Source organism: Petaurus breviceps, unplaced genomic scaffold, assembly GCF_028583685.1.
Source record: "Petaurus breviceps papuanus isolate PSGF00001 unplaced genomic scaffold, PetGlider_PUasm1.0 37, whole genome shotgun sequence".
Taxonomy (NCBI): Eukaryota; Metazoa; Chordata; class Mammalia; order Diprotodontia; family Petauridae; genus Petaurus; species Petaurus breviceps.
In genome coordinates, this window is record NW_027186296.1 from 38,791,886 (window position 1) to 38,804,999 (window position 13,114).

Genomic DNA, 13,114 nt, shown 5'->3' on the forward strand with positions numbered 1-13,114 from the left:
AGGAAAGGAAAGGAAAGGAAAGGAAAGGAAAGGAAAGGAAAGGAAAGAAGGAAAGGAAAGGAAAGGAAAGGAACATGGAATAAGTGAGTACAGAGCTAGCTTCTGAGTCAGAAAGACCTGGAGTTCAAGTCTGGATTTTGACACTTACTGACTCTGTGACCCCAGGCAAGTCACTTAATCTTTCAGTGCCCCCAGTCAGTCTCTGAGACTATAAATTGAAGAGGAGGTGAAGATTTGCTTTGGTAGAGGCTGGGCACTTTCTCCCTGCTCTAATGAAATCCTAGATCTAGTAAAAAGGAAAACAGAAGAGGAGATAAGCAAGAATCCTAAGCAGTTTTCCTTCACTTTCCCCTGAGATCTGCTTTCTTGTAGCCTTGAGCATTAACTGATCTCTGTTCTAGGATCAGATCTGGTCTAGCTTTAAATTTGCTGGGTGAATGAAAAGAAGAAATCATTATTAAACTTAACTTTTTATTATTAGTACTTTTAACTATTCAGAGTACTCTCACCCATTTGTAACCTCAGCTGATTCATGCACAACCTTAGTGACAGGTAGAATTAGGTGTTAGGTATTATGCCATTTGACAGATGAAGAAACTGAGATATGGAGCAGTTAAGTTCATTCATTCAGCAAACATTTATTAAATGCCTACTAAGTAGTTGCAAAGTTTCTCCCTCCCGCTGATGCTGAAAGGGAGCTGTCACAGAAAGATAGGTTTCGTATAGGGCTCAGGATTGGCAAAAAAATTACAAAATCCCCTAAAGATGCTTTTGTCATCTTCTTTGGAGATTTCTCAGAATGAAAGAGAGCCCAAACTATCCCGTTGAGTGGCAGTAACCCAAAGGCAAAGGGATAGACAGAATCAATTAGTCAACTAGCATTTATCAAGAACCTACTTTGTGCTCGGCAGCAGGCTGATCACATAGACATGGAAGTATTGTAAGTATTTATTTGGTCACATACTATATCCATTTCTAGGCATGACTTTCTGATGGCTACACTTGAGAAGAGGTTAAAAGGGGAGGCTGGAGTTGGGATTATTCTAACCCATCTGTTTTATGAAGAGGATTTGCATGCATTTATATGACCATATAACTAACTCCATGAACTCCTGACACTAATTTGTTTTCTCTCTTCCTGGTGTTGATCCAGACCTAGGTGGCTCCACAGAGCTGGCATTCACTGTGGAACCAACTGATGAGATTGTTGTACCTGAGCAGTCGGTGGTGCTGGGCTGCCGAGCTGAAGGTACCTCACCCATTCGGGTCACCTGGAGGAAGAATGGAGTGGAACTTCCAGAGAGTACCCATGCTCTTGTGCTGGCCAATGGTTCACTCCTCCTCCCCAGTTTCCGGCCAGATCAAGGAACTGGTCCTTCTGATGAGGGAGACTATGACTGTGTGGCCCAAAATCGATTTGGGTTGGTGGTTAGCCGAAAAGCCCGAATCCAGGCTGCAAGTAAGTGAAGATTCTGTTTCTATTTCTCTGTCCCTCTGCCTCTTTGTCTCTGTGTCTATTTTTTGTCTGTCTGTCTGTCTTTGCTTCTGTCTCTCTCTCTCATCTTTGTGTATGTATGTATATCTTTCCCTCCCCCTTCCCCCATCCCTTGACTCTTAGAGGCAAGCTATTGACCTTGAATTCTCTGGGATCATCAGGTCTTTGGCTATCCATTCATTCTAATAGAGCACTACAAGAGAAGGAACAAAAACTCTGAAAGCTGAAAGATGCAGCTGACCTCACCTTGTCCAACTCCTACGGTGCCATTAATAATGGGCTCCTAGGCAAGGATGGAGGCTGGAGCCAGCAGAAAGGGAGGAAACAGAGGGAATACTATATACTTTAATGATTTTTTTTCCTCACCTACCCACATTCCAGTTTCTTTCCATTGCTGAGGAAATTGTTATAGCTACATTGGAATCCTTGAGAGGTAACACAATTCAATGACTGGGGAATCTTGAGTGAAGAAGTCTTAGATTTGAACTCTTCTCCAACACATACTTAGCTGTATAGCCATGGACTTAATTTCTGAGTACTCCCAAAGGACTCTTTAAGACTATATTTTGGAGGCAGTATGTTAGAGTTTGAAGAAAGATCACTGGGTCTGGAGTCAGAGAACCTGGGTTCAGATCTCATCTTTTATGATTATTACCTTTGTGATCCTGGACAAGTTACTTAACTTCCCTGGGCCTCCATTTCCCCATTTGCAAAATGAGGAGGTTGTATTAGATACCCTCTGAGGTTCCTTCCAGTTCTAGATCTATGATTCCATGTGTTACTACAAATTGCTGACCTGCTTTGGTGGAGGTAGTTTCCATACCAGGAGTTCTCTTCACTGATGAAATCAGACAGTTCCCAGATCTCTCTTCTTCCAAAAAAAAAAAATCAGGTTTCTTTTTGCCTCAGATCACTTCCATTTGAAGCGAGGCTGGAAAAGTACTGGTAGGAGGGAATCAAGTGAACCATCGTACCCCATAGAAATCTCAGAAGGAGCCATGTTGGTATGGTGGGTTTCAGGTCCTCACTGGCCTACAATCATTAAGACTTTATCAGAGTCACTGATTCTTGTCTTGGGTAGAGAGGCAGGTGGTAGAATAGAATCATGGCCTTCCAGTTCCTGAAGACTATTTGGGCCACAGAGGGTGACTGTCCTTCTGAGGGTAATATAAGAGGAAATTCACTTTTGGTGTCAAAGGAAGAATTGGGCTTTTGGCTAGGAGTCTATCTAGTCCACGGCTCTTGTTATACAGATGAAAATGTGAGTGGGGTGGAGATACCCAGAAACGGGGAAAATAAAGGGAACTTGAAGATAGAAGAAAACCCTCTTCTTTACTTGACTCCCTAATGTCTGATCTAGAGGAAAGGACTGAATGACCTCTGGAATCTAACTACCCTTCCCCCAACCAGGTCCAGGATCCTATGACATAAATCCTAGGTGTTTATATATAGATAACTGCATACATACTCTTCTATAAATGGTAATACCATCAAGATGTTTAGTTTCTCCAACTCATAACAATGTGAGAAACTGAGCTGAGCTAAAGGGTTGGAGTGGGTGGTGGGCCCCAATCTTGGCCTGGTTAACCCTTTCTGGTCCAGGGTTTAGCTATGAGATTATTTTGAGATTACTACAGCAGAGACTCTTTTGGTGTCCAGCTTTGTCCATGTCCATAGATTCACTTGGGAGCGGGAAGGGGCATGAGGATGCATCCCAGTAAAGACATGTAGCTGAACCCTCTTTTCTATCATACTTCTTTAAAGCAATTCTCCAGTAGTTTCTTCCCAGAAACCTCAAAAGCCAGGTAGCTTCTAAGGACTCCTCATTCCATTAATCTCTCTCCTTACCAAAATGATGTAGGTATGGTACTGTCCAGGATGTTTTTCTGAAAAGGTACCATGAGCTTTCTCTCCCACATGGGCTACCAACACCTGTCTTGGTAAAGACCATGCCAGTAATCATCGTGTATATGCATTAAGGTGTGTCTCAGGTATTCAGATCTCTCCCACCAGGGACTCGAACAAGTAGAGAATGTTCTTCTGTCAGTCACTCCCTTGGCTTATCCCCTCTGGGACCAGGCATTCTGTCCTTGAGTGAGTGAGTGACCTGGCAGGATGGGCTAAAAATTCCACTTAGTCCTAAGTATCCGGCATCCATTTGTTTCTTTGTTTCTTCGTTGTTCTGGGACTTCTTTTAAAGGTTTATTAATGCCTTTTGGTTTTATATCACATTTATTTTCAAACGTTTTCTTTCTCTTCCAGGCAAAGGAACAGATGTGGGTGGTGTAATGTCATATACAGGGAACAGCATAAGCCACTTTGGGGAATGTGTTAGGGGAGTAAAGTGAAAGTAGTTTGGAAAGACAGGTTGGAATGAGATTGTGAAGAGCTTTAAATACAGTCTGAAGAGTCTGTGTATTTTATCCTAGTGGCAGTAGGGAGTCACTGAAGCATCTTGAGCAAAGAAATGGTGTAGTCAGAACTGTGCTTTAGAAATATCAGTGTGAACGTGGCTAATATGGAAATAGGTTTTACATGATTGCACTATGTAACCTATATCAAATTGCTTACCAAATTTTATTTTAAAAAATGTTAAAAATTGTCTTTGCATGTAATTGGAAAAAAATAAAATACCATAAATATTAATTTTTCCTCTATTTTAGCTCTTACACAGATTCTAAAAATTACTACTAATTTTTTTTTAAGTTCAACGAAACAATTAGCACATTTACCACATTTGACAGCATATCAGGTGTCCATTTGTTCAGGGTCCAGTGAGCTGAGGGCTCTTGGAATTTAAGGATCCTGCTGTATTCATGGTGCCATAATCTTGTATTAATTCCAAAGCTAGGTGGTTCTCTGGGCTTGTAGTGCTGTGTCAGTATATTACTGTGGACTTAGCGGTTCAGTGGATATCGATAAATTTAAATGTAATCTTGGTTTGCCATGAGCATTGATCACTAACATAAGCAAAGAAATTTTCAAGTATAGAATCTTCCCTAATTCCCCTACCTTCCCCCTCTCCCTTGGCAACCCTATTCCCTAGTAGGGAAGGGGTATCAGATTGTAGATAATGAAACTAAGCCACAGAGAAGTGAAATGACTCCTCTCAGATCTCACAGCTTGTTAGTGTCAGAACTGGATCTGGAACTTAAGTCATCCCAGTTTTCTCACTGCTGGATGGGAGCCAAATGTTGGGTTTCTGGACTGGTCCATCAATCCCCATTCATGCTCCTGCCCTTTCTGCCTTTGCTAGATCTTCATACATTTCACACCCATGAGTATTCCTCCAGGATCTCTTCTGGGTTCTCCTCTTTTCCTTCCTGGGCTATTTATTCTTTTTTAGGTCATGGTCCCCTTTGGCACTGTGGTGAAGCCTATATAGCCTCTTTCTGAGAATAATGATTTTAAATGAAATACATAGGAAACAAATTATATTAAAATATAGTTATCAACATACTATTAAAAAAAACAAGTTCTGTATTCTAGATTGAGTTCTCATTCTCACTTGGTGATCTCATCAGCAACCCTGGGTTCAGTTATCAATTCTTATGTTGATGATTCCCAGATCTTTAGAGGTAGCCCCAGTCTCTCCTGAGCTCCAGTTGGCTTTACCAGCTGCCTTTCTGACTCAATCTCAACAGCCCAAACGTCCAGATAGATTCAAAGCAGAACTCAATATCTTTCTTCCCCAATGTACCCTTCTTCCAACTTTCCCTATCATCATCAAGGGCACCATTCTCCTCCTAGTCACCCAAGCTCATAACCCCAAGGTCATCCATAACTCCTCAGTCTTGGTCCATGTGTTTAACCCATTGCCAAATCGACATTTCTGCCTTCATAACATCTCTCATAGGTGGCCCCTTCTCTACATTCACACAGTCCACATGCTAGTTTGGGCCATCATTGTCTCTTGTCTGGACTATTCCAATAGACTTTTGGTTGGTCTTTTTACCTCAAATCTCTCCTCACTCTAATTCAACCTCCAATTAGCTGCTACAGTGATTTCTCTCTCTCTCTCTCTCTCTCTCTCTCTCTCTCTCTCTCTCTCTCTCTCTCTCTCTCTCTCTCTCTCTCTTTCTCTTTCTCTCTCTCTTTTCTTTTTGGAGGGGGAAGGCTGGGCAATTGGGGTTCAGTGACTTGCCCAAGGTCACATGGCTAGTAAATGTCTGAGGCTGGATTTGAACTCAGGTTCTCCTGATTCCAGGGCCAGTGCTCTATTCACTGCGTCACCTAGCCTCCCTAAAGTGATTTCTCTAAAGCACAGGTCAGGGTATTCTGGAGTCAGCTCCAGAACCAATTGTTAAATTTCATCATGGTCCTTTATACCTCATAAGACCAAAAATACTCTGAGTCAGGGCTCAATTTATTGTTTGGTTGATTGCCTAGACTTAAAAACATGCTGGAGAAAATATAAATAATCTATACTAAAGTGTGCCCTGCCTTTTCAGAGTGCCCACTATTAAACAATGACCAGCACACTCCTGAAAAGATCTAAGTCATGCTTCACATCCTCCAAGGAAATAAACTTTGGTGGCTCCCTATTACCTCCAGGATCAGATATAAAGTCCTCTGAAGTTTAAAGCTCTTCACAACCCAACTCTCTCCTGAGTCTCTAGCCTTTCTATACTTTATTCCCTGCCATAAAAGTGGGGTCCCGCCTAGGATCCAGTCATCTTGATCTGTTTGTTCTTTGTGTGTTACAGCCCATCTCCCCTTTCTTTTCACACAAGCCTGTGCCCTGTGCCTGCTGGGAATGTCTTCACCTCTTGCTTTTCCCTGGCTTTCTTTAAGACTCAGCTCAAATCCTACCTTCTACAGAGGCTTTTCCTGAGGCTCCCAGATGACATTGCCTTTCCTTTTCAGATTACCTTCCATTCTCTCTCTCTCTCTCTCTCTCTCTCTCTCTCTCTCTCTCTCTCTCTCTCTCTCTCTCTCTCTCTCTTCCCCATCCCATCTCTCTCTCTCCCCTCTGTCTCTCTCTGTGTCTCCATCCCAACTCCTCTCCAGAGATAGAGATCTATCTATCTGCATATTGTATGTACCTTGGAGATAACTTCCTCCATTGCAAGTGAATTCCTTGAAGGTAGGGACTGTTTTTGTTTCTCTCTGTATCTTCAGTATTTAGCACAGTGCCTGACATAGTATGCACTTAATATATACTTATTGACTGACTTATTGATCCCTGCTCAGGTGAAGGTGCCCATTTAGGGTCAACTTGACTCTCAGAGTTCAATAGGTCACTTTGGTATGCAATCTATATGGATCATTTATTCAGTCAGTTAGTTATGTCTGACTCTTCATGACCCTATAGAACATACTGTCCCTGGGGTTTTCTTGGCAAAGATACTGGATGGTCTTGCCATTTCTTTCTTCAGTGGATTAACACAAACAAAGGTTAAGTGACTTGCTCAGGGTCACACAGCTAGTATCTGAGGCTGAACTTGAACACAGGTTTTCCTGACTCCAGGCCCAAGAATTTATCAATTGAGCCACCTAGCTGCTTCCTATGGATCATAGGATCATAGATTTAGAGCTAGAAGAGACCTTAGATTTTCTAGTCAAATCTCCCTATTTTACAGATGAGGAAACTGAGGCTCAGAGAGGTTACACGATCCTACTTCATAAGCATTGGAGGTGAGATTTGAACCTGTCTTCCTTATTCCATATTTGATATTCTATCCACTATAGCACAGTGCCTGCTCCATAGATCCTTCCAAAGATGGTAATGTCAGGGCTATGTTAGACTTAGCTAATGAACCCTTCCTCCCTGCCCCAAGATTTTTTTTAAAGTCATCTACAGTTGATCCCCCCCCCAAAAAAACAGGTTCCCAACTCTGCTACTCACTAGCAATGCCATCTGGAACAAGTCACTCCCTTCCCTGAAACTTAGTTTCCTTATCTATAAAATGAGACTTGAACTAAATGATTTCTTAAGACTCTGTCTAGCCCTAAGAGGGGATTATGGGAATTCAAGGGAGAAAGCTGTGCCTATGTGGGGGAGGTTTGGGGTGGGGGTATATATGTGAAAAAGGAAGGGACAATGGGGAAGAGGCTTAGAGGAAATCAGGAAGGCAGGGGCCTAGGGCTCACTGGGAATGATCTTCCCAAGGTTCTGGGGAGCCAAGCTATTTAAGAGGTTGTCAGACCTTGGTCACTACTATAAGTCACAGAAAGATTTAGTGATTCCTGGTCACAGAAAATGGGCATTGCTGGTGACAGAAGGCTGATTTGGACACCTAGAGGAAAAGATTCTCCGGTCTTGATGTATAGGGTGAACTTACCCAAGATTATGAAATAGCCAAGAAAACTACACATTTGGAAAAGGGTTTTCTCTCCTTCTTCAAGTGCAGCTGAGCAGAGTATTCATCTCTTTAGCTTGCCAGGTTGAGAACAGAGGTCATATCTGAGAGAGGAGCTCTCACCTAGCCCTGTAAACTCCGGAACATCTTCGTCTTCTCCTTCCCACCCACCTGCTTCCTGCTAGAATGGAAAGGGGATGCCATTGCCTGCCTGGTCCCATGGGGGCCTGGAGAGCAGGCATGTTGGCTCAAGTAGAATGCCAGATTTCATTAATACTCTGTATGTGCTCATGACTACGTATGTATGTGTGTGTGTGTGTGTGAGAGAGAGAGAGAGAGACAGACAGAGACAGAGGGACAGAGACAGAGAGATAGAGAAACAGAACAAGAAGAAACAGAGACAGAGACAAAGAAAAACAGAGATATAGAAATAGACAAAGGCGTCATTTTCATGTTTTTGTCTGTAAATGGTCAGAATAAAAACATTTTCCTAGCCCCAACCTACCTTATCTCTTACTACTCATGGGGTAGTATTGTGAACTAGTGTTAATATAGAATGTTGGCTCATTGGGAGAATTCTTGCATTCTTTGAACTCATAGCCTCGGTGCTGAACACAGCCTATAGAAGTCACTTGATACATATTCCTGACTCCAAATCTCCTTCTCCTCCTCCTCTCTCCCATTAGGATCCCAGCTATCTCTTAATTATGCATTCATTAAAAGGTGATTGCTCAGTGGTGGGGAACAGAAATGGTATCTGTTCTGTGTGTTTGTATTTGGTAACTTCTTTTAATGATTTTGGGGGACTGTGAATCAGGGGTGCTCAATTTCTCTTGCCTGTGGGTCTCATTTTGGTCCCATTTCCCTCCTAGCCAGAGGACTATGTGTCTTCATTCCATTTCTCCAACTGGGGTCTCACCCCCCACCCCAGGCCCCAGCCCTAGAGCGGTGGAACTCCCCCCTGGTTCCCACACCTTAGCTCCCCAGCCAGCCAGATGGCCCCTTGGATACAATGTGCAAATCTTCTCTTTTCCTAGTTCTTTCTATTGTTCACTTCTCGGTCTGCTCTGGGAATGTTGGCCAGTGAAAGGCAGAGGCATTTGGAGCCTGCAAGTGAAACTTGCCTCCTGATTCTCGCCCCCCCCATCCCCCACACCTCCCCTCCCATCTTTCCCTCCACTCTACCCCCAAGGAGAAGGGATTTTTTTCTCCTGTTTGCTTTCCTTTCTCTCTTGTGTCATTTGGGGGATAAGGAGTGGGTAGGGAAAGGTTTTCCCCTGGGTCAAGGTAGGGGAATTGACATTTCTACAGTCCCTTGAGGGAAGCTTTTTATACACACTCCCAGAGAAAGGATTTTCAGGCGAAAACAGGACAGAATTCACTTCTCTAAGTGCAATTCTCACATGAAATATGCCAGAAACTTTGCCGGTCCTTTGTGAGGGAGGTGCTTTGGCATGGTTACAGAGTACTTCATTCCTCAGAGACAACGTGTGAGTGTGTGTGTGTGTGTGAGCGCTCGTGTGTGCCTGGTTAGGTCTGTATAGGAAGGAAGGTTCATTAGGGAGGCCAGATTCATTGGTGAATATAAACACAAAAATCCACCTGGTCAGACCCAATCTCCCTAAAGCCCCAGAGAAGAACCAGAGAATAAGTTTTCCACCAAGCAGTAGTGCCATGCCAGAGAGAATGAATTGATGGATGGAGGGGATTAATTATGCTGAATTTGCTTATTTTTAATCCGAGTGTATTTGGAATGAAGTGATATGGAAGGGAGGTGCTCTAAGATTATTATAAGGCATATCCCAGCCAGCTGGAGTGAGAGAGTGCAGCGTTCTGGATTTCCTATTGAGATATCTTATGAATATGGGCTTCTAGACTCAGTTTCATAAATCTGTGAAATGGAAAGTTCTTTTTTGGGTATGTGATGAATTTAAAAGATAATAGATCTTGAGCTGGAAGGGGCAGTTTAGATCAACCCCCTTCCACTGTCCCATTTTCCAGAAGAGGAAATTGAGGCTTGAGGAGGTTAAGTGACTTACCTAAGGTCACTCCTTTTTGCCTCTTCTGTCTCCCATAAGTCTCTTCCTGGATTAATAGGGTCATAGATGTAGAGTTGGAAGTGACCTTACAATTCATTAAATGCTATGGTATCATTTTACAGATGAAGTCCAACCAAAGGGTTTGGCCAAGGTCACAGAGCTAATAAGTCTTTGAGGTGGCATCTGAGCCCAAGTTTTTCTAGACCTTTATAATGTTGAGTCTACACCATGATACCTCTCCCACCTCTTCCCTCTTATTTCTCACCGTTATAAGAAGGCTAGTTCAGAGCTAAGACCTGAAAATTCTTTGTCATACCAGCTGATTCTCTTGGAAGTGGGAAGGGGAAGAATACAAGGGGGAAATTTAGATGATAGAAAAATTTTAAAAATCAATAAAAATGTATTTTTGAAAAGAGCTAAAAACAGTGTGATTCTTAATGAGAAATGACAGATGAGCTATCCAAGTGCTGCTCTTATAGCTAGAAAAATTAAAGGCAGCTGGGGCAGTGAGTAGATAGCACAGAGGCTTAGAACAGTGGACGTAGAGGCAGGAAGACCTGATTTCAAATGTGACCACAGAAACTTACTGGCTATGTGACCTTGAGTTGACTGAGACTCAGCCTCAGTTTCCTTATCATTGAAATGGGGATAAAAATCACACCTACTTCCCTGGATCAAATGTGATAATAAATGTTTTGTACACCTTAAAGCATAATATAAATGTTATTATAATTATTCATGAAAGAATCCAAGGCAGGCCTGCAGCATACTGAGTAGATCCTTTGTAGAGGGATTTACTAAAAACCTCCATAAGAATCACATAAGGTAAAAAGACTTGAATGACTTTATGATCAGGCTTCCAAGTGGGGGTATTGATTTGTCACAGACATGCTTTTTACCTTCATAGGATCATGTGATATAGAGCTACCAGGGACCTTAGAAATCTTCTCATCTAACCTGCTCATTCTATACAGAAGAAACTGAACCCAAACCCAGGTCCTCTGACTTTAAATCCTGTGTTTCTTTCTCCTTGGACACCAAACTATATTGAATTTATTGATCGCTGATACCTGTAATTCTAATCCCTATTGTACTGTTCAGGAAAAAAAAAAGTGAGAAAGATGACCAAGTTGGAGTAGTTGGTCTGAAATGATGCTATGCAGAGGATGGTATATAAGCTGGTTCTTGATAAGTGGAGGGGAACAGGGGACTGAAACGAGCAAAGGGGAGGAGAGTTAGAAAAAGCATAGAGAGACTGGATTTTTACTAAAGGGAAGGGGAGATTGCATGTAAATGAAAAGTGGGAAATAAGGTGGAATGGAGAGTTAGTACCTTAAAAGCCAGACAGAGGAGTTCAGAGTTGATGCTAATGAGAAAAGGGAAAGCCTTTTTTTTTCTCCCTCTGTTTCTCAACGGACATTCCTTTTCTTCTTATTATCCCCTCCCCCTTTTGCCTACTAGAAAGGCCCATTTAAAGCCTTTGATGTAGTTCCTGCCCTGGCCTAAACCCCTGAACTCAGTACCTGACCCAGTCCTGGGCTGTATGGGAGAAAGAGACAAATGAAATTTTGCAATGAGATAGTGACTGCTTGCTAATTGGAGAGTGAGCTTGTGATCATTCACAAAAGAGGGGACTGAAGCAAGGATTAAGGGGTAACCCTTGTGGATGAGAGGGGATCTGGTTAGGCATGGGAATGTTTCAGAGGCTGAGGTGTGTGAGCCCAAGAGAGTTCCATAGATGAGTTGAGATTGATTGTATAGGACAAACTTTTTGGCGAACAATACCTATAAGGACTCTAGGAAGTTCAGGGGAGGCTCTATACTCTGTTTTCTTCCCATTCTTCTCTATTTTCCCAGCACTCCATTCATCCTACTAAATCAATTTCCTTGTTTCTTTCCTTTTTTCCTTCTTTGATTCCTTCCTTCTCTCCCTCCCATCTGTCTTTCTTTTTCTCCTTCCTTTCTTCCCTTCTTTCTTTTTCTTCATTCTTTGTTTCTTTTTTCTTTCTTCCCACCTCTTTCTCTGCTTCTCTCCTTCTTTATCCTACTCTTTATGCCTCTCTCCTTCCCTTTTCTTCTCTGTTTGTCCTCCTATCCTTCTCTCTCAGATGAAATCATAGAATATTAGAGGGGAATTTAGGGGTCATCTAGTCTAAATCCCAGTTCTTAAAGAATAAAGCCCCTTTTACAGTTGTGCATAATTGTAGGAATTCCTGTCTGCTAGACTCCAAGGGATGCAGAGCCTTTCTATTGCAGGAATTAGGAGTAAAGTGCAAGAAGAAAGGTTGAACTTCAAAGTGGAAGCCATGTAGCTTGTCCTAATATTACTATGGGGGCCTAGGCCTTCCTCAGGTTGAAAACTATAGAATCCCTTCCCTCCCCCATCCCATCTTCTTGGGTCAGCAAAGGGTCCCTTTGGCCCAGGGCATTGACTGCCCACTGCTGACCCAAGACTGGAGGCTGCTTCAGGAATGCAGGTGTTAGGTTGCTTCACAGATGAAAATACTGATAATGGGCAGGAACTGGACTTTCTGGTCTGGGCTGCTGATGTTGGGGCCATTGGAATGTGTGGAAAAGTAGCTGCAAACCCCAGGGACCTGGGGCCCTGGGGGAGGGGAGAGAAAGAGAGACAGAGAGAGAGAGAGACAGAGACAGAGAGAGAGAAAGAGACAAAGACAGAGAGACAGAGAGAGACCACCTAGTAAGGGAAAGAGAGGACAGACTGCCATGGGAGAAAGAAGCTTCTTCCCTCCTTTCATATTTTCTGGTTATAACCCACTTCTGGAAAGCCCTGAAATTAGTAGTGTCCTCAGGCCCTTTGAAGGTCATCCCTCTTGATCCTGGATTTTTGGCACTAAAGCTACTTTGCTCTTTTTCTATCCTAGTGCTTTAGTAAGTCACTTAGCCCTGTTTTTTTGCCTCAGTTTCCTTGCCTGTAAAATGAACTAAAGAAGGAAATTGCAAACCACCCAAGAATCTTTGCCAAGAAAACTCCAAATGGGATCGCAAAGAGTCAGACACAACTTAAAAAATGGCTGACCTTTCATTTTGGTCAGAAATGTCTTCACTCTATCTAGTCTTGGATATCAGTATGCTTCCCAAGATCCAGGCTAGGATCATAGGGTGTGGCTCTAGAAAGGATCTCAGAGGTCACCTTGTATAATCCCTTTACTGTACAGTTGAGGAAACCGAGACCTGGTGGTGGTGGTGTGTGTGTGTGTGTGTGTGTATGAGAGAGAGAGAGAGAGAGAGAGAGAGAGAGAGAGAGAGAGAGAGAG

General features: G+C 42.8%; 1 protein-coding gene across 1 annotated transcript in view; it reads left to right on the forward strand.

Annotated features, from left to right (window-relative positions):
- Positions 1-13,114, forward strand: part of IGDCC3 (immunoglobulin superfamily DCC subclass member 3) — a 66,529-nt gene that overhangs the window by 3,216 nt on the left and 50,199 nt on the right. The window contains exon 2 of the mRNA XM_069098279.1: positions 1,154-1,459. Within this exon, the coding sequence (XP_068954380.1) occupies positions 1,154-1,459 (306 nt within the window). The remainder of the gene's footprint in view (positions 1-1,153; positions 1,460-13,114) is intronic.